The sequence below is a fragment of the Mustela nivalis genome (genome assembly GCF_964662115.1).
Source record: "Mustela nivalis genome assembly, chromosome: 15".
Classification (NCBI taxonomy): domain Eukaryota; kingdom Metazoa; phylum Chordata; class Mammalia; order Carnivora; family Mustelidae; genus Mustela; species Mustela nivalis.
In genome coordinates, this window is record NC_139034.1 from 88,649,531 (window position 1) to 88,671,626 (window position 22,096).

The 22,096-nt window shown below is 66.9% G+C and overlaps 2 protein-coding genes and 1 long non-coding RNA gene across 26 annotated transcripts in view; 2 read left to right on the top strand and 1 right to left on the bottom strand.

The window, feature by feature from the left end:
* Positions 1–8,784, top strand: part of MCF2L (MCF.2 cell line derived transforming sequence like) — a 126,920-nt gene extending 118,136 nt beyond the window's left edge. For 9 of the 22 annotated variants that reach the window (XM_082701132.1, XM_082701131.1, XM_082701119.1 and 6 more), the window contains 8 exons: positions 24–90; positions 844–962; positions 1,122–1,214; positions 2,499–2,573; positions 5,650–5,768; positions 6,727–6,839; positions 6,940–7,043; positions 7,842–8,784. In XM_082701132.1, the coding sequence (XP_082557258.1) occupies positions 24–90; positions 844–962; positions 1,122–1,214; positions 2,499–2,573; positions 5,650–5,768; positions 6,727–6,839; positions 6,940–7,043; positions 7,842–7,930 (779 nt within the window). In that variant the 3' untranslated portion in view covers positions 7,931–8,784. Of the gene's footprint in view, positions 1–23; positions 91–843; positions 963–1,121; positions 1,215–2,498; positions 2,574–5,649; positions 5,769–6,726; positions 6,840–6,939; positions 7,044–7,154 lie in introns of all 22 variants that reach the window. The other 13 variants (XM_082701125.1, XM_082701122.1, XM_082701128.1 and 10 more) reach the window with 8 other exon arrangements.
* A 215-nt stretch (positions 8,785–8,999) lies between these two features.
* Positions 9,000–11,208, bottom strand: LOC309849016. Its single transcript, XR_014303419.1, has 2 exons — positions 9,637–11,208; positions 9,000–9,147 (listed from the first exon to the last, which is right to left on the bottom strand). It is a non-coding gene; the product is annotated as an uncharacterized lncRNA (long non-coding RNA).
* Positions 11,209–11,272: 64 nt separating this feature from the next.
* Positions 11,273–20,285, top strand: F7 (coagulation factor VII). 3 transcript variants are annotated; one of them, XM_082701170.1, is made up of 8 exons: positions 11,273–11,432; positions 13,437–13,597; positions 14,588–14,612; positions 14,683–14,796; positions 16,373–16,513; positions 17,137–17,315; positions 19,035–19,158; positions 19,638–20,285. In XM_082701170.1, exons 1-8 carry the CDS (start codon positions 11,363–11,365, stop codon positions 20,231–20,233), a joined length of 1,410 nt encoding a protein of 469 aa, XP_082557296.1. In that variant the 5' UTR covers positions 11,273–11,362; the 3' UTR covers positions 20,234–20,285. The 3 variants fall into 3 exon arrangements, with proteins under 3 accessions (XP_082557296.1, XP_082557297.1, XP_082557298.1); XM_082701171.1 differs by having other exon boundaries at positions 17,206–17,315; XM_082701172.1 differs by lacking the exon at positions 13,437–13,597 and having other exon boundaries at positions 11,313–11,432.
* Positions 20,286–22,096: the final 1,811 nt, after the last annotated feature.

Below are 22,096 nucleotides of genomic sequence, written 5' to 3' on the forward strand. Positions count from 1 at the left end.
CGCTTCTGTGTCCCTCCCTGCAGAAGCCAGCCAGCACCGTGCACTGGAGCAGTCCCAGAGCCTGCCTCTGCCCGCGCCGCCCGGCACCAGGTGAGGGGCCCACGCCCGTTGGCACAGGGGTCTGCACGCACCGCTGTGTTCATGCGGCTGGTGACCCGAACCTCCTCCTGGGGTTTTGGGTCACTCTGGGTTTGCCTGCAGGCCCCGGAGTGTCCTCCGGCCTTGTGTGCTGGGGGTCCATCCCCGCGGGCCAGCCTCAGGGACGGGGTCTCCGGCCCCACCGTGGGTACAGGCCAGCTCCTGCCATCTCTGTTTTCCGACTGTTAGTTGTTTCCTGGTACAGTCAGCGCAGCACGTGCTGCTGGGGAAGGTGACAGCCACCATGTTTCCGTGATGGTGGCGCCTCAGACAAGGACCCGGACGTCGGGGGCCGAGGCGCAGACCCATGCCGGATGCACCGGCCTCGCGCCGGTTCGCCGGCCTTTCCTGCCCTTGGCTTTCCTTGGTCACTGCACGCCTTCCAAGTGGCTCTGTGACTCTGTTTCTCCCGTTTCTCCCATAAGCCACCTGTGATGGTTGGTGGGACAGGACCCAGTCCAAGCAAATACTCCCCCAACGATGGTTTGAAAAGAGAAAGTCCGTCTCCCCAACTCAGAGAACCGCCTCCTTGCTCACGCCCGCGTGTGTGTTTGCTCTCGTTGGGTCCCGCTCCCGGGAACCCGGAGGGGCTGAAGGGCCCGATAGGACCCCAGGTCGGCCTCTGCCTCGGAGCCTCAGCAGGGGCTTGGAAAACCGACCTGCAACATTCTGCTTCTGTTTCCGGTGCGTGTGTGACGTCATTAGTCCTTCGAAAGGGACCACGAGAAACATCAAGAAGTTGGAGGAAAGGAAGACCGACCCCCTGAGCCTGGAAGGCTATGTGAGCCCCACGTCACTGCTGAAGCCGCCAGAGAAGGGCCGAGGTGGGTGTCCGCACCGCGAGCCGCGAGCCACGAGCCGGCGTGTCCAGGATGCGCAACGCTGCCTGCAGGGCTGGGACGGTCCTCCCGGCAGCCGCGCGCCCCAGGGAAGCACCGCGGCGCACTCGGCCGCCCCACACCGCCCTCTCTCTCCCTGCGTAGATGACTCGGTGCCCAGCTCCACCTCTGAAAGCTCCGCGCTTTCCAGAAAGCGCTTTACCCTGCAGGGCTTTCCTAACCTCAAGGGTCAGAAAGGTAAAAGGCGCCCGCCTGAAACCCATGCTGTGGCCGTGTCGCTCACCGTGGTGGCGTGTCTGTCATTCATTCGTGTGGTGCTCATCCGGGGGGCGGCCGCGGCCTCTCCCAGTGGACCGCGTGTCCTGACCGGCGTCGTGTGTCTGTGTCCGTGGCGCACGCGGCCGGAGCGCTCTCCGCGGGGCCTCAGGTGGGAAAGGGTGGAAGCGGCTTTTCCTCACTCAGGAACGGCACCTCCCGCGGGGTCACCTTCTGCACCGCGCTCCTGCTGCTGTCGCCCATCTCCGAGGGGTGGCCGCTGGTGCACGGGAGGCGCAGGGGGTCCCTCGCGTGGACACGTCCAAGAGCCGGCGGCCTTCCAGAGCAGCGTGGTGCTGAGCTGTGCCGAGGGCTCTGTTCGTGTTTTTGTTGTAATTTATAAAATAGTGCTAAGTTGGCCTCAAACTTTTTTAAAAAAGGAGGGACACATTCAGGCGCTAATCTTGCTGATGGCAAGTGGCCCCCCACGTGAGCCTCCCTGCCGAGGTCAGAAACGCCCCTGTCCGCGGCCCCAGACGGCCGTCCGCTCGCCTCCTCTGCGTCCGGGCCTCTCCCGTCCCCCGCATGAGGGACCCCCCCACGCCAGCTCCATTCGGTTCACAGGAAGCTACGCTCGCCCCATGGGACGAGCCCGCCGGCCCCCCGTGTCACATCCAGCATGAGCACCGCCCCGCGCCCCCGCACCCCCGCGCCCGCACGCAGCCCCTCACGCGCGCCCGCACGCAGCCCCTCACACGCACCCCCGCGCCCGCACGCAGCCCCTCACGCGCGCCCCCGCACCCCCGCGCCCGCACGCAGCCCCTCACGCGCGACCCCGCGACCCCGCGCCCGCACGCAGCCCCTCACGCGCGACCCCGCGACCCCGCGCCCGCACGCAGCCCCTCACGCGCGCCCGCACGCAGCCCCTCACACGCACCCCCGCGCCCGCACGCAGCCCCTCACGCGCGCCCCCGCGCCCGCACGCAGCCCCTCACGTGCGCCCCCGCACCCCCGCGCCCGCACGCAGCCCCTCACGCGCGCCCCCGCACCCCCGCGCCCGCACGCAGCCCCTCACGCGCACCCCCGCGCCCGCACGCAGCCCCTCACGCGCGCCCCCGCACCCCCGCGCCCGCACGCAGCCCCTCACGCGCGCCCCCGCACCCCCGCGCCCGCACGCAGCCCCTCACGCGCGCCCCCGCGACCCCGCGCCCGCACGCAGCCCCTCACGCGCGCTCTCTGCATTTGTCCCTCTTCCTCCCCCTGCAGCGTCTCCTACCAGCCCCGACAAAAAAGCTAAGCGACACGAAGTGAAGAGCGACCCCACGCCTTTTGGTGTACGAGGTAGAGTGGCCCCACCTCCCGGACGTAGCTGGACCTCCCTGTGCCCTTCTGGTTAGGGACACTGTCTCGCCCGCATTCGTCACTGGTGACACAGAACAAGACAGGTCCTCCGGGCAGGAGCAAATTCACTGCTTTCTCCAAAAGCATGACGCCCTGGCGACAGGTTGCGTGATGACGGCTCTCGGGTTCTCAGGTTCCCCCTCACACTCCCACCGGGTCTGCCCAGAACCTGCAGAACCAGCCAGGCACCCAGCAAGAGGCCACCAACGCCTGCCGGCACGCCAGTTGGGCTCGGCCGTTACCGCCGTCGTGCTGGCTGTGGGGCACCCCGTCCTTGGGCCCCTGCCGCACCGGCCTCTCCCCCGCGTCACCAGTTGTCCCAGGCTTCTCAGTGGAAACGCAGAACCAAGCCGCCGCCGGCCTCCTGCTGGCCCCCATGTCGTGGGAGGACGATGGGCTGTGCAGACAGGTGGGGCCGAGCTCCATACCGGACCTTGGGCTGCTAGATTTTGCTCCCTCTTATCACGAGGGTAAAGCATGTCCCCCCAAAACCCAAAGACCCTCCCCCCAGCCTAGGCCGAGGGTCTGAAGTTTGCAGTGAGAGATTAACAAAGTGAATTTCCAACAATTATGAAGGTTCCCAACATGCCCCCAGGGTCCCCCAGGGGTCACCCAGCACACTCGGCCTCGAGCACGAATCGGTGTGCCCGAGACCCAGGCAGCAGCTCTGTGCCTGCCCCCACATCACGGCTCGGAGGCTGGCGGCTTCCCACAGTCCGCACGTGGGTGGGCAGTGCCCAGGGGCCACCTCTGAGGTCCCCAGCCTGGGACAGGGCTCACTTCTCCGTTGACGGCTTCATTTTCCACTTAAGTCCTGGAGACGTCAGAGCATCCCCTGGAGACGTCAGAGCATCCCCTGGCTGACGTCCCTCGTACAGAAGCTGGTGAAAGGGCTTGAGCCCGCCGGGGGACAGTCACCCACGGCTCCTACCGCCTGTCAGCCAAGTTATGTCTTCTCACCTGTGACAGGAAGAGGAGGCGGCTTCATAAGGTCCCCAAAGATGTGACCCCCCCAGTCCCCCACTCCACTCCCCGTACAGTGAGCCGCGGGTGTCCTGGTCGCTCTCGCAAATGCTTACACGCTTGCTGCCCGAGAAGCTTCATCTGCCCATCATTTTCCTCGGTGTCAACGTCAGGGACTATCTTGGAGAGAATCGAGGGGACCGCGTTCATGGTCACATTAGCATAATGTCCCACAAACTCGCCAACGTCTGCGTAGGTCCAGGGGTGCCGTCCGGGTCCCGGACACGGGTCTCCTCGGCCCACATCGCTGCCTCGGGTGCGTTGGGCATCAGTACCTCCCTAATGCCCCGGTCACAAGGTTTTTAAAGCCGAGATGCAGCTCGAGGCTGGTAGGGAACCTTCCTCCAGATGCTTCGGGGCTGAGGGATCCCCGCGGGCCACCCCCTCAGCTCTGCGCCTACAAAACCCTCCCTTCTCCGCGGCACCCAAGGGCAGCGGAGGGAGTGTCCCGTCGCTCGGCAGTCCGTGGGCCACGTGGCCGTCCCACCTGTAGGAGTCTCCCTGCAGAACAGTCTCTGCCTTTCTGTGCTCACTGTCCTCAGACATGTGTCTGTCCTCCGTGGCCAGGAGCCCCGCGTCCGGCGGTGGGCTGAAGCAGGAGACCCCCAGCCAGGCTGCCTGGCACCAGGACCCCCAGGCTCCCCTGCCTGTGCCTTTTCTGCCCTTGGCATCCTGTGCACACCCCAAACGAGCCAGGCACACACGGTGGGTGGTTTGCAGCGGAAAACCCCAGTGCCCCATTCCCGCACACATGCCAGCCTCTGCCATTTGACCCGTGGCCCAGCCCTGAGAAGGCCAGGCTCGCGGGCTCTCTGGCGCCAGGCCTTCCGCTGTGGCATGGGGTCCCGGGACACAGGGGCCTCTGTGTCTCCCACACTCTCCTTCCAGGCCCAGCTCTGCTGGCTGACAGGGAGCCCCAGGGCCCAGCTCCCCCCCTACAGGAGATAAGAGTCCTAGTGTCCCTTTAGCAGAAGCGTCTCATGGCCAACTGGAAACACCACAGGCTGCAGGGACGGGCCTGTCTGGCCACTTGTGCCTGTGCACCCCTGCCTCACAGAGGGGAGTGAGCCCTTGTCCTCAGGGAAAGCACACTTCCTGCCAGGCCGCCTGGGATCTGGAACTGGCACGCCAAGCCCACAGCCGGCGAGCTGTCTTCCCTCCCGGACCCGCTGGCCTCCTGCCCCTGTGCCACCGACCCAGGCGGTGTCCGTGGTCCTCAGGCCCCAGGAGGGGCTCCCGCCTGCCACATTACTATGTTCAGAACCGGAAGCCGTCGTCTCGTCTCCCCCCAACTTGCTCACTTCCTCCCTGACATTTCCTGCACTTGGGACATGCGGGTGTCGGTCTCTGGGGCTGCACGGTGGGGCAAACCCTGCGGAGGGGTACGTGCTGGCCCAGCCACGCTCTGTGGCCAGAGCTCCTGCCAGGGGCCAGGAAAGGCACCCCAGCCTCGCAGAGGCGTGACTCGGGTCTGTGTGCGGCGCCTGCTGGCCGGTCCAGAGAGGGTCACGGCACCTGACCTCACGCAGGGCCTGCGCCGCGCCCTCTGCGGCTGGTCGGGAGTGGGCCTTCAGGCCGCCTGACGGGTGTCGCAGGCTCCAGGTCGAACTGCCGACTCCTTCCCTTTGTTGGCGTTCGCTGCAGCGTGGATGGATTGTGGCATCTCAGCTGGTGGCCCTTCGGGCTGTGTGCCCCAGGGCCACAGGCAGGAGCATCATGCAGAGCCTGGGATCACCTCCCCGAGGGGCTGGGCTCGTCGCTTCCCCTGGGCTGGCCGGGCAACGGAAGCAGGTGCTCTGGGCCCTGTCTCCCCGGACAAGGACAGCTGAGGCACGCGTGTCGGCAGTCATTCCGGAGTCCGCCGTGTGGCCAGCTCCTGGGGAGGGAGCAGACCCCTCCGGGTGCATGGGATGGGGTTGCGGGAACTGTGCAGACCCCCTTCAGGCAGGCTTGTGTTGGAAGGTGGCCCTCACTGGAGTCTGCTCTCCCTCAGGTTGGACCAAAACCTCTCAGCCCTCGGAAGCCCCTGAGGACGATGGCTGGTCCAGTGCTGAAGAGCTGATTAATTCCTCGGACGCAGAGGAGGAAGGCAGAGTGGGGCCCAGGAAGCTGGTAATCTTGGGGCCCCTAGGCCGTCGGCCCAGCCACGTGCCGTGGCTCCCGTGGCTGCTGGGTGGGGGGACTCCTGGCCGCCGGGGCTCACTGTGGCTACGTGCCCACCCTCCTCCTGCACCACCAGACCCGCGGCAGACGGGCTTCCCCGGAGCGCAAACAGCGCACACACCTGATCTGCTCGCCAGAGAAGGGGAATGCCCTTGGGAGCGTCTGCCACGCTGTGCACACGGCTCTCCCGTGCTTTTCAGAGAACTCAGCTGACCAAGGGCGGATCCTGGTTCTCCACAGGCCCTTTCTTTCCCACGAGTGGCAAGGGGAAGCTATTTACATGTGAATCATCAGAGTCAGGGTCACACCGACAGACAGTGCACGCTTAGCACTGCCCTGGGCCACGCCCCAGGGTTCCACACAGCAGAGCTTTGTCCACGTGTACACTGGGTTCCAGGCCATCTGGACACCAAACACATAGCAGAGGACAAATACACAAGTGTCCACTCTCACAGGGAGGCAAAGAAAAAGGTGGTAAAATACAGGGCATGTTAGGTGGGCATGGCTGCCTTTCACGTGGGAGCCAAGGAAGAGGGAACGGCACATGCAAATGTCCTGGGGCTGAGGGATGCCTTTGGAGTGTTTGAGGCCGGCTGGAGTAGGTGGTGCTGCCGTGAGGCGGGACCACCAGGTGTGAGTCAGGGGCACTTTGGAGGTTAGTTGGGTTTTTAACATGGTCGCAGTGAGAGACTTGATATATCCTATGACCAGCTCTTCCCCATTTAAGGTGACAGTTCCATCAGAAGCCCCACAAACGGCAGGGCCCTCGTGAAATGCTCGTGTTCCTTCTCCTGTTGGGCGCTGGATGCCCACCTAGGCCCCTGCCTGCGGCAGACAGCCACGTACCCTTGCTCAGTGTGGGGGCCGCAGACTGTGCTGTTTGACCTGCTGTGTCCTCTGACCCCAGGTTCCAGGAAAGTACACGGTCGTGCTGGGCGACGAGAAGGGAAGCCCTGACGCATTTGCCGTGAGAAGTGGGGACGTGGTGGAGGTGGTACAGGAGGGTGACGAGGGCCTTTGGTAAGATGCCTGCAAGGGGCAGGGAGGGGTCCGGCCCAAGACCCCCCAGGGCAGGTGGGGGGCACACAGCTGGAGCCCTGACCGGCCCACGCCTTCTCAGGTATGTCAGGAACCTGACCTCCAGCAAGGAAAGCTGGGTGCCGGCCAGCAGCCTGGCCTCGCTCCTCTGCACATCCGGCTCAGCTCAGTGCCTGAGCAGCTCAGGTAAGACCCCTGCCCCGTGCGGGTCCCTCCCCGAGCCCGCGGGGTTCCGCAGCCGCGCGCGGGCGCGTGCAGGTTCAAAGCCGCAGCCGTTCTCGCCTGGTTTTCCCGCAGAGTCCAGTGCGGGGTCCACCCTGCTGAGTGCCTCCTCCAGCTGCGGCGAGAGCTGTGGGGCCCCCCTCTCAGAGCTCCAGGGGTAGCGCCGGGCCGTGCAGGACAGCAGCCTGCGAGCCTCTAAGTTTTCCTTTGCTTGGGCTTGCTTAGTTTGGTGAGGGGACGGTGCTCTAAGACCCTGGGGAATGAGGACCCTGCCAAGACCCCACCGAGGAGCCGCCCGCTGCCCATGGAGCTCCGAGGTGCAGATGCAGGGGCTGCAGAGAGAAGGTTCTGGAAGTCTGCCCTCCGGCCTCCACACCGGGACCAGCCCCGCAGACGGTGCAGAAGCCAGGTGCATGGGAAGACCAAAGTGCACCGAGCTTTCCGGGAAAACCAGGACGGATGGAGGGCGCCAGGCCGTTGCCAGGAGCCGGTCCTGGCCGCTCAGTGTGTCCCGGCATTGCTGGTCCGGTGCCTCCTGCAGGAGCAAGTGTGTTGTGGGAGAGGCGAGTCCACTGACCCAGCAGCGTGGTGGGGTGACTGTTTTGTCTTTTACAAGTTTCTTTTAAAGCAGGGATTAATTCCATGGCCATTTTTTGTGGTACTCTGGCCGCTAATATTTACCAAGAATCACTGTGTTTACATGAAATGACAATTTGATACTGTATTTGATATAAAAGTATTTTCTGTTACCGGGGTTTACAGAACAGCACGTTGTTTGTACTGCTGGGAGATCTGGGGCTCTCAGGGGGACCGGAGCCCCCCAAACCCACCTGGGAACAGGCCCCTGGTAAAATCCAGCAGTGTTTCTACAAACAGCAGTAGAAACCACGGAGACGCCCTTATCTGTGTAAGTTAATTTTCAAAAGAAAATTTAAACTCTAAGTTAAAATATTTAGCTTCTTTTCTACCAAAAAAAAAAAAAGGCGGGGGGGAACTTGATTTTTTTAACTAGCTTCACAGAATTGGAATTTTTTATTGTTTTTAAAGAATCAGCGAAGTGTGGTTTTGCTGGGTACTGTGTGAAGCAGTCCCCACACGGGCCTCGGGGAAACCGCGAGCCTCTGCCGGCCTCCGCGGCCACCTCCCGCGCTCGGTCAACCCCCTGAACTCGGAAACGCAAGGAGTCCGTTACTGAAGCCGAGGCAGGACCCGAAAGAAAACACTTCTGTTTTACCTTTTTGTTTCAGAAACAAATTCTGTTCTTTGGAAACACAGTCTGTATCTGCTGGGGGCGGATAGTTTTCTGTGTGCATGTGTGGGTGTGTATGTAGGGGTCCCGGGTCAGGGACGCGCTGGAAACTGTCCCGCACAACCCTCCCTGAGCCCCGCACCCGCCGCCCGTGAGGCCCCTGGTGGCCGACCTCCCTGTGTCTCCGCGGCCTTCCCTGGCGTCTAGGCGTGGGACGGCCGTGTCCGATGGTTTCCTCCGTGGGCTGCGCAGCCGGAGCCCCCCGCCCGGCCACCTCGGCGGCGTCGCCACGCCGGGGTCCTCTCTTCGTTAAGGCACTTTAAAACCTCCTGTTCCCGTCACTGCTTCTTGTTTCGTTGCAGGTCTTTTTTTTTTTTTTCTGCTGATGTAAGTGAAATTTAAAACTCAGTTCTTTACTGTATGGAGTTTGAATAAATACCAGCCCCTCTCGCTGTCTGCCTTCGTCTGTAAAAGCTCAGAACTCCGCCCGCCCCACACGCGCATCGCGCTCACACTGGCCCACGCAGCACCGCGAGCTCCCACGGGAAACGTGGCCGGCCGTGAGCGCGACCCAGATGGTGACCCACATGCTGCATCTTGTCAAGAAATGATGGAAATAGCACGCATACTGTGTTGACCAAGTAAAGGTAACAGAGGACATGGGAAATCACCGTTTTGGAACGAGAGTCCAAGTGGTGACTTCTGAGCCAGGCAGGGTCCGGGTGGGGGGATGGGGGAAGGGAGGCGTGACCCACAGCAGGGAACACGGAGGCCAGTCCACGCTGCGCTCACCCACACACCAGATCTCGCTACGCCAACCTGTTCGGAGGGACCAAATCAGATGCAATGGGTCATTGCTAAGAGACGCGGTACAACCCAATCACTCAAGGGTTGGGAGCAGAGACCAGAGCAGAGATGTCACAAGCACTGACCCCCCCGGGAGCCCCTCCTCAGACCCACGGGCCAGGGGCCAGTCTAAGACCCACCCCTGTGCTGTTGTGGGCCTGTCTCAGTCAGCGGACCGTGTGGCCGTGAGCGAAGGGTGCAGGCGGGGTCCTGCTCCCTGAGCCCAGCCCTCTGGTGCCAGACAGCACACGGGGCCGCGCGGACCGCCTCCTCCAGCTAGCGGCCCCGTTCTGCCTCGCTCGCCACGTGAGCCCGGGGTAGAATGGCTATTTGCCTGCACTCGACTGTCTTTCACGGACCGAAGGCCACCCCCCGCTGCCCTCTGCTGTCCCGAACTCCCCGGAGGACCCACACCAGCCATGGGCTTGAGGGCTCCAGTGTGTGTCCCAAATCCACATGGACCTCTGCTGCCTGGCAGGTGCTGTCCGTGAAAACCTGTTCCCCACGGCTTTGGGCAGTCGGAGAAGGAGCGTCCCTTTGCTGCCCCTCCCGGCCGGTCGGCCCGAGTCCACAGCCAGACGCTGCTCACGCTGCTCCAAGAACAGCCCCAGGCCCCGAGCTGCTCGAGGCACACGGGCACCGGAGTGAGAGAGCTCCCCGTGTTTGTATCCGCCCAGCAGCCCCGAGCGCAGCCTCTCCCGCAAGCAGTACCGTCACGGTTGTCACTGGCTAGATGGGTGACCCCACGCAGGCCCCGACCCAAGGATGGGTGGCGTCTCTGTAGGGAGAGGGGGTGGACGCACAACCGGGAGACCCTGTGCGGCCCGAGGCCGGGGCTGGAGTGCGAGGTCTGCAGGCTCCGCAGAGCCCCCGGCTGGAAGGGGCAGGTCCCCCGCTGAGCCTGCAGAGAACCAGGCCCTGCCGCAGACCCCTTGCTCCAGGACCTGTGGCCTCCAGAGCTGACAGAGAACAGACTCCCGGTGTGGGAGTCCCAGCGGCCCCCAGCCAGGCCCCCAGGAGTCCGGGAAGGCCCTAGCTCGGTCTACGGCAGGCAGCTTCTGGGCCCGAGGGAGCGTGCCTGGGGCACTCCACCCACCTCGGCCTGCGGCCTCTGAGGCCCGGGTCACAGCTGCTGTTCATGCAGCAGCCCAGGACCCAGCCCAGGACCCACAGCCCCTCCACCTCCCAGAGGACACAGCAGCCCAATTTGGTAACGCAGACTTAGGAAGGAACCCGTTCTCGTGCTGGGTGGAAATGGAGTCGGGACACGCGGGAGTCTCATTTGAGAGTGGCTGCTGCGTCTGGGGCGCCCGGGGGACCCCGCCCCCAAGAAGGCCCCGCTCTGGTGCCTGCCGAAAGGGCCAGGTCCCTCCCCCACCAAGAACAAATTCCCAAGCAGCTGCTGAAAGTCACAGCCAGAAACCGCAGAAGTGAGCCACCTGTCGTCCCCGGGGAACTTCCCCTCAGGGGTTCGAGCTGGGGCCCCGTGGTAAAGAGCAGGGCCGTGCGCTCCCACCCAGAGATGAGCCCTGCTGGCGCCCGGCGTCTGCCATTTTGCCGAGGACGGAGCCCATGCCGCTGGGGGCCGGGTGGCCGTGTCAGTCTTGAGGTAACCGACAGTGCCGGGGGCCCAGGATGGTTCCACTCGGCAAGGGAAGCCTGACATCCGGGAAAAGCCGCCCCGTCTGCCAACCCTGGATGGACAGTCACTCGGCAGGTGGCCTGGGCCCAGGATGGCGGGAGCCCCCCCTCCTGCTCCACAAGGCTCTGCGGCTCACCCGGGAAGCGGGGCCCCCGGCTGAGAGCCCTGCGTGGGTGTCCGCGGCAGCCCTCCTGGCAATACGGACGTCCACACCCAGATCTCTGCTCTCCCCGGAGCTACTACCGCGGCGCGGCGCGGCTTTCCACGTGCTGAGTCCGGCTGCCGTGCTAAGTGCCGGGGCTTCAGGGCTCCCAAGAGCATTTAGGTGCACGTGGTCGACACACATCCGCCACCGCTGTCCCCGCGTGGGGGCCCCTCTTTGCAGGCACAGCTGTGCCGGACGGACCTGGCACCGCCCAGCCCCTGCGCTTGGGAGGCCGGTCCTCCCTCCCCCACCCGCTGCGGAGCTCAGAGGTCAGGACTTTGCCCGCCCCCCCCCCCCACTCCTGGAATGTCCACAGACCACGTGACCCCACAGGTCTCAGCATGGTTTCCCAGGCGGGCGAGCTGGCCCTCCTCTGCCTTCTCCTGGGCCTGCAGGGCTCCCTGGCCACAGGTACGTCGGGGTGGAGGGTCCCCTGCAAGCCATGTGAAGGGCTGTCAGGCCGCTGGCCTCTGCGTCCCCCTGCTGCTCCCGGGGCTCCCATAGGATCTGCACCCGGGAGCCTGGCTCAGGGGTGCCGGGTGGGATGCCCCCTCCTGCTCTGCTCTCCTGCTCTTCGGTCAGCTGGTGCCAGGGATGGGGTGGGGACACAGCCGTGACCGCAGACACCCTCCCGCCACCACGGGACTAAGGGGCTGAACACGGAGACAGAGGGTCCCACGGAGACTTGCCAGGAGGGCCGGTGGCCGAGGTGGCGACACGGGCAGCCACTGTCCCATGCCAGCCACTAGCCTGGGTGGGACAGAGCCAGCCCGATTCCTGTGGGCACCCGAGGGACAGCGCGACGGCGGCAGGGAGGGCAGGGCTGTCCTCGTCCTTCCTCGGGGTGGGAAGACCGTGCTGGCCAGGGCCGTCCCCCTTGCTGCCTTGCTTTCGCGGATTCCCCACGGTTGTCAGACTTGCCTCTGGTTCCCGAGGCCTGTCGGGGCACATCCGCTGTCCTCTGCGGGTCACGCGGGGCTGATCCCGCTCTGGGCACCTCCAGCCGGTGGGAACCCCGACCACGCGAGGTCTTGAGTTCCCGTCAACGCGTCCTCCCAGACCAGGCGGGCTCCCCAGGGACACATAAGCACAGAGCGCGGTCCTCGTCCAGAGAGACGCGGCCCTTCAGCCTGTGCCCGGGAGCTGCCCCAGCCCCCCTGCCCGTCCCCCTCTGCCCGTCCCCTCCGGGACCCCGATGGGACACACGCGGCCCTTCCTTCCGGAAGCCGAGTCTGCGGGTCTCCCGGCCAGCCGCACTCACCGCCCCTCTGGGACTCGGTTTCCCTCTGGCTCAGCCCTGGCTTTGCTCCCCCACAGCCCACCCCCCGGGGGGGGGGGCGTTTCCTGGGGGGTGGGGGGGGGTGTCCCAGCCTCGGTCTCGGGGTCTGCCTGGTTGTGGCCAGCGTCTGCGTCCTCGACCCCGCCACCGGATCCTCAGAGGACGACACAGTCTGCACGTCCGCCCGGGCGTCCTGAGGAAATCTCAGCTGCACACGGGGCGCCGAGGGGCCTTCGCGAGCCCTGAGCCCACCCGCCCGGGGCCCCCTAGGAAAATGGGGGGCAGCGACCTCTGAGCAGCTCGCGGGGCCCCGGAGGAGGCTGGCAGGAGGCCGCCGCTCAGGCCCGGAGCGCCCACGGCCACACGCGCTCGTGAGCGAGGGTCCCAGCGCAGGGCGGGGCGGTCCGGCTCTGGCGACCGGCGGACACTCCCGTGACCACGCGGACGGAAGCGCAGGCGGCGGGGCCGGGCCGGGTCCCCTGGCCGGCAAGGAGGTGGCCCTAGAGGCCGGGGCTCGGGGGCACGCGCAGCGTCCGGCGGTTGGAGGGGCCGAAGCGGGGGCGCGGGCGGGAAGCGTCCTCGGAGCAGGACCGCGGCCCCCGACGGCCCGACGCCACTCGCGGGGCCGTCGGGGGCCGTCGGGGTCAGCGGGCCTCCCGCCACCGAGGAAGGCCACGAGCCGGCGCCGCTCCCGAGCAGCCGCCCCGGGCGGCCTTTGCTTCCGGTGGCCGCGGCCCTTCCGTGGAAGGCGAGGGACGGGCCTGCGGGGGGGCGGCTGGGTCACGCGGCGCGGGGCGGACGCGCGGGAGCTCGGGCCGCCGGGGAGGGGCCGGGCGCGGGCTGAGCGGGTCTCCGGAGACGCCCGTCGCCGCGGCCGCTGCCCCCGCGCCCCGTCCGTCCCGCACGACCCCGCAGGCGTCCCCGCACTCGCCGCCCGCCCCCCACGGGCCCCCGCGCCGCCGCGCCCCGCACGGTGGCAGCTGACGAGCGACGGACCCCGCAGCCGGCGGCGCGGGAGCGAGCGCGGGGAGCGGCGGGGGCGGGGCTGGGGGCGCGGGGGCCGACGCTCGTGCCCGGCAGCCGGAGTCGGGGGAGCGCGGCGCGGCGGCTCCCGCGCTCACGGCCCCGCGGGCCAGTGTTCCTCAGGCCGAGGGCGGCCCACGGCGTCCTGCACAGGCCGAGGCGCGCCAACACGTTCCTGGAGGAGCTGCGGCCCGGCTCGCTGGAGAGGGAGTGCCGCGAGGAGCGCTGCTCGCTGGAGGAGGCCCGGGAGATCTTCCGGGACGCGCGGCGCGCCGTGAGTGCCCGCCCCCGCCCCCGGCCGCGCGCCCCCGCGGACCCCGCCCGCCCCCCCCCCCCCGCAGGCGAACCCCCCGCCACACGCGCCCGCCCCGCATCACACAACGCAGGGCGGCAGGCTCGCTCCGTGCGCCCCTCGCCTCCCGGGGTGGCCCCGACGCCCACGCGGTCCGCCCCCGCCGCCGCCTCAGGGCACGGCTGGGAGGAGACCGGCCGGGAGCCCCGCGCCTCCACACGCGCCGCGCCGCCCCTTCGAGAGCCCGTCGGAGCGCGGGTGCCGCAGCCCTTCCCGCTCCCTCAGCTCCGCTCGTGCGGAGACGAGCACGGGACACTCACTTCACGCTCGCGGGGCACATCGCCCGCGCCCAGGGCACGCCCGTCGCTCGCACGCACGCGTCTACACTCGCACTCGCGCGTCTACACTCGCACTCGCACTCACGGGGCGGCTACCTCCTGCTGACGCGACACAGAACGATGCGGTCCGCCGCGCACTCCCAGCCAGTGAGGCTAACGGGGCCCCGGGAGGCCCCCGAGGCCGGTCCCTCTGCACCTGTGCGCTGCTGGGCTTCTGCCGCGCTCGTCCGTGTGACCCTCACGCACGGCCCGTGGGTGTCCGGTCGCTTGGCCCGGAGATTCCTCGGGAACGGGTCACCGGAGCGCGGCCATCGCCTCCTGCCCCCGCCCTCGGCACCCGAGGAGGACACGGAGGCTCAGAGCACACGCGCCGCCCCGTGGTCCCATCTCGGAGGTGGCAGAGCGGGGACAGGCGCTCAGAAGTAGGAAAGGGAAACAGGAGGCCTCCGTGGCCGCAGCGATCAGGGGAGGAGGCACAGGGTTAGGGACGACGTGGCTCCCCTGGAAACCTCCCCTCGTCCCCAAAGGAAAGGCCTCCAGAGCCCCGCGCGGTCCCGCCCAGCCCGGCGCGCCCCGTGGGCCGTACAGGTTCGGGCCGGCGGGCGCCTCACGCCGCGGCCTCCTTGCTCCCCAGGAGCAGTTCTGGCTTTCTTACACCGGTGAGTCGCCGCGCGGCCCGTGGCCCCCGCCAGCCCCTCCTCAGCACACCAACACCGAGGCCCTCCACAGACGGGGACCAGTGCGCCTCGAACCCGTGCCGGAACGGAGGCTCCTGCGAAGACCAGCTCCAGTCCTACATCTGCTTCTGCCCCGACGGCTTCCAGGGCCGCAACTGTGAGACAAGTGAGGAGCCCCAGAGTTTGCCGGCCGGCGCGCGGCCCGGTCCCTGCTGGCGGGAGAGCCTTGGGTCGGAGGTGCTGCTTCCCGCACCCGGCCGCTTCGGGGGACCCCACAGCAACCGCACACCGCCTGCGCTCCCAGCGCCGGAGGCGGGCCTGCCGGGAGAGCGCAGGGGGTCCGCAGCGGGGGCTCCGCCGCGGCCGCTTCCCCGCGAGCTGGGAACCCACATCCGCCCTTGCTGCTGTGGCGGAAGTGTGAGGTGGTTTTCGCCTTTCGAGCACCCGAGCAGAGGTCGGCGGTTCCTCAGGCCGGCCTGTCTCAGGATCCCCGGTTGGCCGAGAGGGCGCGTAGACGTGGCTCTAGGCTGACCGACTCGCAATTACAGCTTGTGACAGCGCGAGGGTACGAGATAAAGTCAGCAGGGGGCAGGTCTGGGCGTCCCACGGTCCTCGCCCAGCGGGGTCTCGCGGACATCCTTTCGTTCTCCAAGAACAACGGGGGACGAGACTTAGGGAAAGTCACCACCACCCCCAGGAACCGCACTGAGCCTCTGCATCCAGAGACTGGATTCGGCTCGGTCCTGGAGACGTGGCTGACCTTAGTCTCAAGCCCCTCCAGAGGTGGAGGGGACACCATGTGGCCCAAGACCCCACCATGAGTCACACTGTTAGACCACCCAGTGTGGCCCGAGGCCCCCAGGGAAGCTACATTCTTATCAAGCAGATTAAATTAAAATGTCCAAATTAACCAGCCAGGGTGTGGAGGTCGCCTCCGGGGAGCTCTCTGGGTGAATTTAATCCTTGATCACACAAACATACGTTGCTACACACACAGCCCTTCTCCTGGGCCTCATCCACCTAATGCTCTAAGCAAACCAGAGGCCAGGATCGGGCTAGAAAACCTCCGTGTCTCTGCCCGGCCTTTTGTGCTCAGGATCCCTGCTCTGAGTCCCCCGGGACCGTGAGGGTCAGGGTCCCTAGCGTAGGTCCCTCAGGACCATGAGGCTCAGGAGCCCTCGTGTGACTCCCCTGGGACGATGATGTTTAGGAGCCCTCGTGTGAACTCACTTCCCGGCCCGGCCTTCCTGCTGGGGTCCTGGACAGACACCGTGAGTGACCTGTGTCGCCTGCACTATAGCACTGCCCTTCAGAGTCAGAAGGAACGTTCCTCATCCCCATCTGTCTGCGCCAGTGGTCAGCCCCGGCCAGCTCACAGGAGCAGCAGGGCCTGGCTGTCAAACCATCTCCTCCGCCGGGCCTCTTGCCAGCAGGTCTCCCCTCTCAGTGGACACTTTCACTGTCCCCAAGAGACTTGCTTTCCCTGGGTCGTCCTCGGTTCCCACCAGGGGCTGGGGGTGCGGCCCAGAGACCCCACAGGTCAGTCCTCCGAGCCGGCTGATTAACCTGCTCAGACGCAGGACCACGCCCAGCCCTGGGTCACCCCTCGGATGAAAGCGCAGGGCCAGCAGGTCCCTGGCTGTCTCTGCCGCATCGGCGAAGCACCACGGCCAGTGCTGAATGAGGGCTGGCTTCCCCCGACCCGCTGAGGTCCCACTCAGTGTGTCCCCTTCCGTCCTCAGACAAGAAGGACCTGCTGGTCTGCGTGAACGAGAACGGAGGCTGTGAGCAGTACTGCAGTGACCGTGCCGAGGGCGGGCGCTCCTGCCGCTGCCACGAGGGGTACACGCTCCAAGACGACGGGGTGTCCTGCGTGCCCACAGGTAATGGGTCCTCAGGGGCCAGCTGCAGGGCTGTGTCCTGCTCGTTCCCGAGGAGCAGCCCCTGTTCCTGCACGGCCACAGCCGTCTGGTGAGAGACGTACCTTCTACGTCACCTGGGGAGCTGGCCGCAGCGGCCATGGGCAGGACAGAGCCCGGGCGCAGCTCCCTGGAGGGCCCAGGCCGCCTGCCTGTTTGCGGGGGGAGTAGCGGGAGGCTCCACCTGCCCCGTCGCGGGCCCGGCTCCCAGCTCCACCACGGCTCGGTCCAGCGTCCGGGTCTTCCTGAAGGCAAGCACTGTGAGGGAACCGGTCTCAAACTAAGTTCCAGCGGCGGGGGCGCCGGAGGCCTGTCTGTCCAGAGCAAGGTGGACCCCAGCCAGGCTAGAGCCTAAAGTTGGGCCACTGCGTCTAAACCGTCCCTCCTCCGGCCCCGGGGCCTTACTGGCTAGATGGAAAGCTCAGAGCGTGCCCCAAACGGCAGCACCACCGGGCAAGGGCCGGTCAGCCTCCTCCGTCAGGAAGGCGGCCTGTCATTCCCCTGGGGAGTGAGCAGAGCCCAGCTTGCAGAGGGAGGGACCTCCGTTCCCGCAGGAGCTCCCGCAAGGGTGGCCCTTCCCCGGGCAGCCCCGGAGCGCAGCCCTCACCAGCTCATCATCAGGCATGAAGCCCCGGCCGACGTCTTGCTTCCTGCAGTGGAGTACCCGTGTGGGAAGATCCCTGTTCTGGAGAAGAGAAACGGCAGCAACGCCCAAGGCCGCATCGTGGGCGGCAGGGTGTGCCCCAAAGGGGAGTGTCCTTGGCAGGTGAGACTCCGAGGCCCTCCACGGGACAGCGGGCGGTCAGCTGCTGGACCCCTGCTGGAGCAGGGCACTTGCCCCTCGTTCTGAAGCCCACGCCTCCCCACTCCCCTCCGTCCGTCCGGATGTCAGCTCAGCTCTGGCTCGGGGCGGCTGGCCTGACTGGTCTCCACAGACGAGGGAACCGAGGCCTCCGGGACAGAGGCTAAAGCGGGGGTTGAACGCAGCCCACGCCCCACCCCCACCGGCTTTGGAAGCCGGGATTCTCGAGTGCGCCCTGCCGTCCAGCGGGCATGCGCGCCAGCGGCCAGGAGCCCGGGGCCGCCTGTGGGCCTGCTTCCTGCTGGAGGTACCGAGCCGCCGGCCCCCAGGCTCCCTGGGCCCAAATCCCCACCTTGCAAGGGCGGGATGTACCCACTCAGGGGTCTGAGTCTCACCCCGGGGTCCTCAGGACCCTCCTTGTGGGGACAGCGACATAAACTGTCCCAGAGTGTTCGACGTGTGGGGACCTCGTCAGGCCCAGCGGTGGCACCAAGGCGGGTTCGGAGCAGCCAGTGCCCGGCTCTGCTGCAGCCCCAGGAGCTCAGGGCCCGCCCCCGCCCCATCCCACCGCCCAGGGGTGGGCCGGCAGCCTGCGTGGGGCCAGGCCCTCTCCTCAGCCGGGCAGAGTCCCGTGTTTGCTGTTCAGAGGGACACTGTGAGCAGGACACACCCGGACGGGCCAGACGGGTTCCACGGAGTCGGCGGTGTCTCTGGGGGGCAGGGCAGGCCCAAGAGGGTGGGTTTCTGTGTTCCGGTCAGAGAGACCCAGGGATGGCCGTCCTGGGGCTGAAGCCAGCACGTGCTCCCACCCGGGACCCCTCAGTACCATTCACCCCCTCCCCCAGGAGAGAGGGCCGCCTCCCCCATGTTACTGGGGGGAAACTGAGGCCCATTGAGACTCAGGCCCAGGTGCAGTTGGAACAGCCGCCCCAGACCCCGCCGCCCCGGGGGCAGCACAGAGCCGCGGTCGGCCTGGCTAGCTGTTTTCAGGTGCCGGCATCCTGCCTTCAGCGGGCAGGGCTGTGCCACCGATCCACAGCCCATTGTTGTCCCCCGGCTCAGGAGACGGTTCTCTGAGGGGCCCAGCAGCTGCTGGCTCAAGGGAGGAGGGGGCAGGTCCTGGCAACCTCGGTCCTGCCGTCCACACTTGGGACATTAGGCCTCCGACGCGCTGGGCCCACGTCCGGCCTCGTTCCTCCTGGCGGCCGCCTCACCAGAGCACACAGCGACCTGCCTCGCCCACAGCCAGGCCTCCCTCTGGCCCTCCCGCTCGTCCCCGTCCACAGGCCGGCCAGCCAGAGACTCTGGCTCCTTCCGTCGCCGTGGAAAAGCCCGCACAGGGAAGGTGTCCGTCCGCTCGTCGCTCAGGGACACTCCTTGCTTCCGGGACAAAGGACAGGAAGCACTTACGGGGAGCTACCTGCGCGCCGAGCACCTGGCTCGGTCAGCTTGCGGCCTTTCTTCCCGCGTGCCCGGGAGCGCGACCCTGGGCCGGCCTCTGTGGACCGGGGTGCCGGGTCCAGCTTGGGGGGTGATACTGGGCAGGCTGGGGCACCAGCTGCCGCGTCCCCTGGTCAGGCTCTTCTGAGGTGTCCACGAGCTCTCTGTGGCTGCCACTCGCTGGGCAGGCGGGTCCCCGGGGAAGCGTGATGGAGACATGACCTCTGTGTGGTGCCCGTCCAGGCTATCCTGACGGTGGATGGGGTGCTGCTATGCGGGGGAACCCTGCTCGACGCTGCCTGGGTGGTCTCCGCCGCGCACTGCTTCGAAACCCGGAAGAACTGGAGAAACCTGACGGTGGTCTTGGGTAGGTTCGGTGCCCCCCAACCCAACCCAACACACACACACCTGGAGAGGGACGTGTGACTGGGACCGGCTTCCACAGCCAGACCAGACCAGCGTGTCTGGGCAGACTGCAGGGCCCTGGGTCTCACCGCAACCACGGTGCCGCAGCCTCTGTCCCACTCATGTCAAGTCCCGGATGGCATGGTCGAGTCCCATCTCGCTTGGGCCAAGAGCCCCCAAGGTCACTTGGGCCACAGCAGGCGCCTTCCGCCCAGTGGGCATAGGACGCTGAGAAGGGTCTGGAGACACAGAGGCCATCGGGCGCCCCTCCTCACCGCCAGCAGCGGTCTGGCCCCGCAGCCCCGCCTCTTGCACCCTCAGCAGCCCAGAATCACCCCGTTCACACCCCGACCAGAGCCTGCGGGTGGCCGCCGGGGGCAGCCGCTCCCGCTGGCCAGGGCTGGACGCAGGGCAGGCATGAGCGCAGCTGGTCCCCCGCAGGGGAGCATGACCTCCGCGAGCAAGAGGGCGAGGAGCAGGTGCGGCGCGTGGCCCGGGTCTTCATCCCCGACAAGTTCGTCCCCGGCAAGACAAACCACGACATTGCTCTGCTGCAGCTGAACAGGCCCGTGACGTTCACAGACCACGTGGTGCCCCTATGTCTGCCCGAGAAGAGCTTCTCCGAGAGGACACTGGCCTCCGTCCGCTTCTCGACCGTCAGCGGCTGGGGCCAGCTGCTGCACAGGGGCGCCACGGCCGTGCAGCTCATGGCCATCGACGTGCCCCGCGTGATGACCCAGGACTGCCAGGAGCAGTCGCGCCAGTGGGAGGGCTCACCCGCTGTCACCGAGAACATGTTCTGCGCTGGCTACCTGGACGGGAGCAAGGACGCCTGCCAGGGGGACAGCGGGGGCCCGCACGCCACCAAGTTCCAGGGCACCTGGTACCTGACGGGCATTGTCAGCTGGGGGGAGGGCTGTGCGGCCGAAGGCCACTTCGGGGTGTACACCAGGGTGTCCCGGTACATCGAGTGGCTGCACAGGCTCATGAACACCAACACAACCCTGCGAGGGCTTCTCCGGGCCCCACTGCCCTAGCCCCGGCCCAGCGCCCCCCGGGAATAAAGCTGTTGCCTGCCTCTCCCTCGAATCCAGAAACACCCCTGCACTTCCTGGGGGGGGAGGGGCGAGACGGGGGCGGGGGGACGGCCGCGCTGCTTCTGGAGGGCCTCGGTGGCCTGGCGGCCCTTGCGGTGCAACCGTCCGGGCCTTTCTCTTGGACAACGTGTCCGCTCTGTCATGTTCTGGAAGCACATTCACTTCGGTGGCTAGCCTTCCGGATCTTTCTGTACACGTAGCTTCTGTCATATGATGGTAATGGCACAGCCCTGTGCGCACATTGGGGCTGCCCGCCCTCCATGGTGTGCCCGCGCTCACCCTGCCGAGACCCTGGCGCTTGTCCCAGAGCCGGTCTTGCTCTCCGGCTCACAGCGCCCTGGCGATGATCCTTCCTCCGTGGAGGCTGGTGTTCGAATCCAAAAGGACCCTGAGGGTTCCCCAAACCCCACAGGACTGGGAGTTCTGCTCCCGACGAGGCCGATGACAGTCCTCCGAGAGAGGCCCAGGGAGCACCAGGTCCTCGGTCCCACCCCGCGCACCCGACCGGGGGAAGGACCCAGTGACGTGTTATCAGCCGTTCAGAGTGGGACCTGCTCAGCCTCCAGTCGCGCGGGCTGTGGACTGAGAAAGAACCCGTCCGTGGGGGCAGCTGATGCAGCAGCGGGGCCCCCGAAGGCACTGGGGGGGAAGAACACAGCCCACGGGTGCCAGCCCCCTCTTGGGACACACCTGGGGGACGGTCCCTGGAGCGCCACCAGGGCTCAGCAGCGGTATGATCAGGCACCAGAACCCACGGGGCTGAGCGGTCAAGCCGTGTTCCGTGCAGGGAGGACCAGGGGCGACACGCTGTAGCCACTGGGTCTGTCACCTGGTCTGTCAGGGTGTTACCGGGGCACGCGCCTTCCTTACATGGCGTCCTCGGCCACTCAGAATGGCAGCACAGAGCCGTGAGGACAGAGACCGTCCTCTGTCCCCAGAGGCAGACGTCGCTGGGGCTCGGGAGGTGGGCGTGTGCCACGTTGTCCCAGACCAGCTCTGCCCCCGGCGCGTGGCCAAGCCGCCTTCCCGCTCGGAGCTGCGGCTCCCGGTCTGCGAATGGGAGCCCTGACTAGTCACCAGGACGGGTCCCGAGCACGTGAAAGGAGGCTCCTGGGAGGGCTCGGTCACGTCACGCCGGGGAAGCCCGTCCGCCGGCCTCTGGCGTCCTCCGATGCGCGGCTCGGGCTGCAGACGCTGAGGGGAGCTCAGCCTCCGGCGTAAGAAAAGGGAGCTGGGCTGACGGGCTACCCCGGGAGCCCATCCAGACGCACACAGGGCTCCTGGGCTGCGGGCTCTGCCTCGGTCTCCCCGGCCATCGGTGGGGGGTGCGGGCCCCGCTTCACAGAGCTGCCTCGGCACGGGTAGCCCGCGACACCGGACAGTCACTGAAGTCGAGCCCACCCAACGTGCCCACACGTGGCCGGCTCCCCCACCTCCCTCCTCCGCGCATGGGTCTCACCCCAGACCCGGTCTCCCAGCACGCGGAACGCACCAGGGACCACATCACACACATAGAGACAGGCTGTGTCACCCCTGCAGGCTCTCCAGGGCCCTGGTTCTGCATGGAGCGGCCATGGCCCCGCAGACCGGCCCTGGCCCTGGCGTCTTCAGTCTGTCCAGTTTGCTGAGCAATTGCTGTGTGCCCGACACCGCTGCAGACCCTGGGACAGAGCAGGAGCCGGCAGACACACACAGAGTGAAGCTGACGTCCGGGCGACCATGGGCATCGATGGCCACTCGCCATGTGCAGAATGCATCAGGCGTCCCGGGCACTGTGGTGCACGGTGGTCTCTTGCCCTCTCT

What these genes read in the sequence shown, in the direction of transcription:
- F7 (XM_082701170.1), top strand. Translation starts at nt 11,363, where the DNA reads ATGGTTTCCCAGGCGGGCGAGCTGGCCCTCCTCTGCCTTCTCCTGGGC. An exon ending in GCAGGGCTCCCTGGCCACAG is followed by an intron (nt 11,433 to 13,436) that starts GTACGTCGGGGT and finishes CCCGCGGGCCAG; the next exon opens with TGTTCCTCAGGCCGAGGGCG. An exon ending in GGTGTCCTGCGTGCCCACAG is followed by an intron (nt 16,514 to 17,136) that starts GTAATGGGTCCT and finishes TTCCCCGGGCAG; the next exon opens with CCCCGGAGCGCAGCCCTCAC.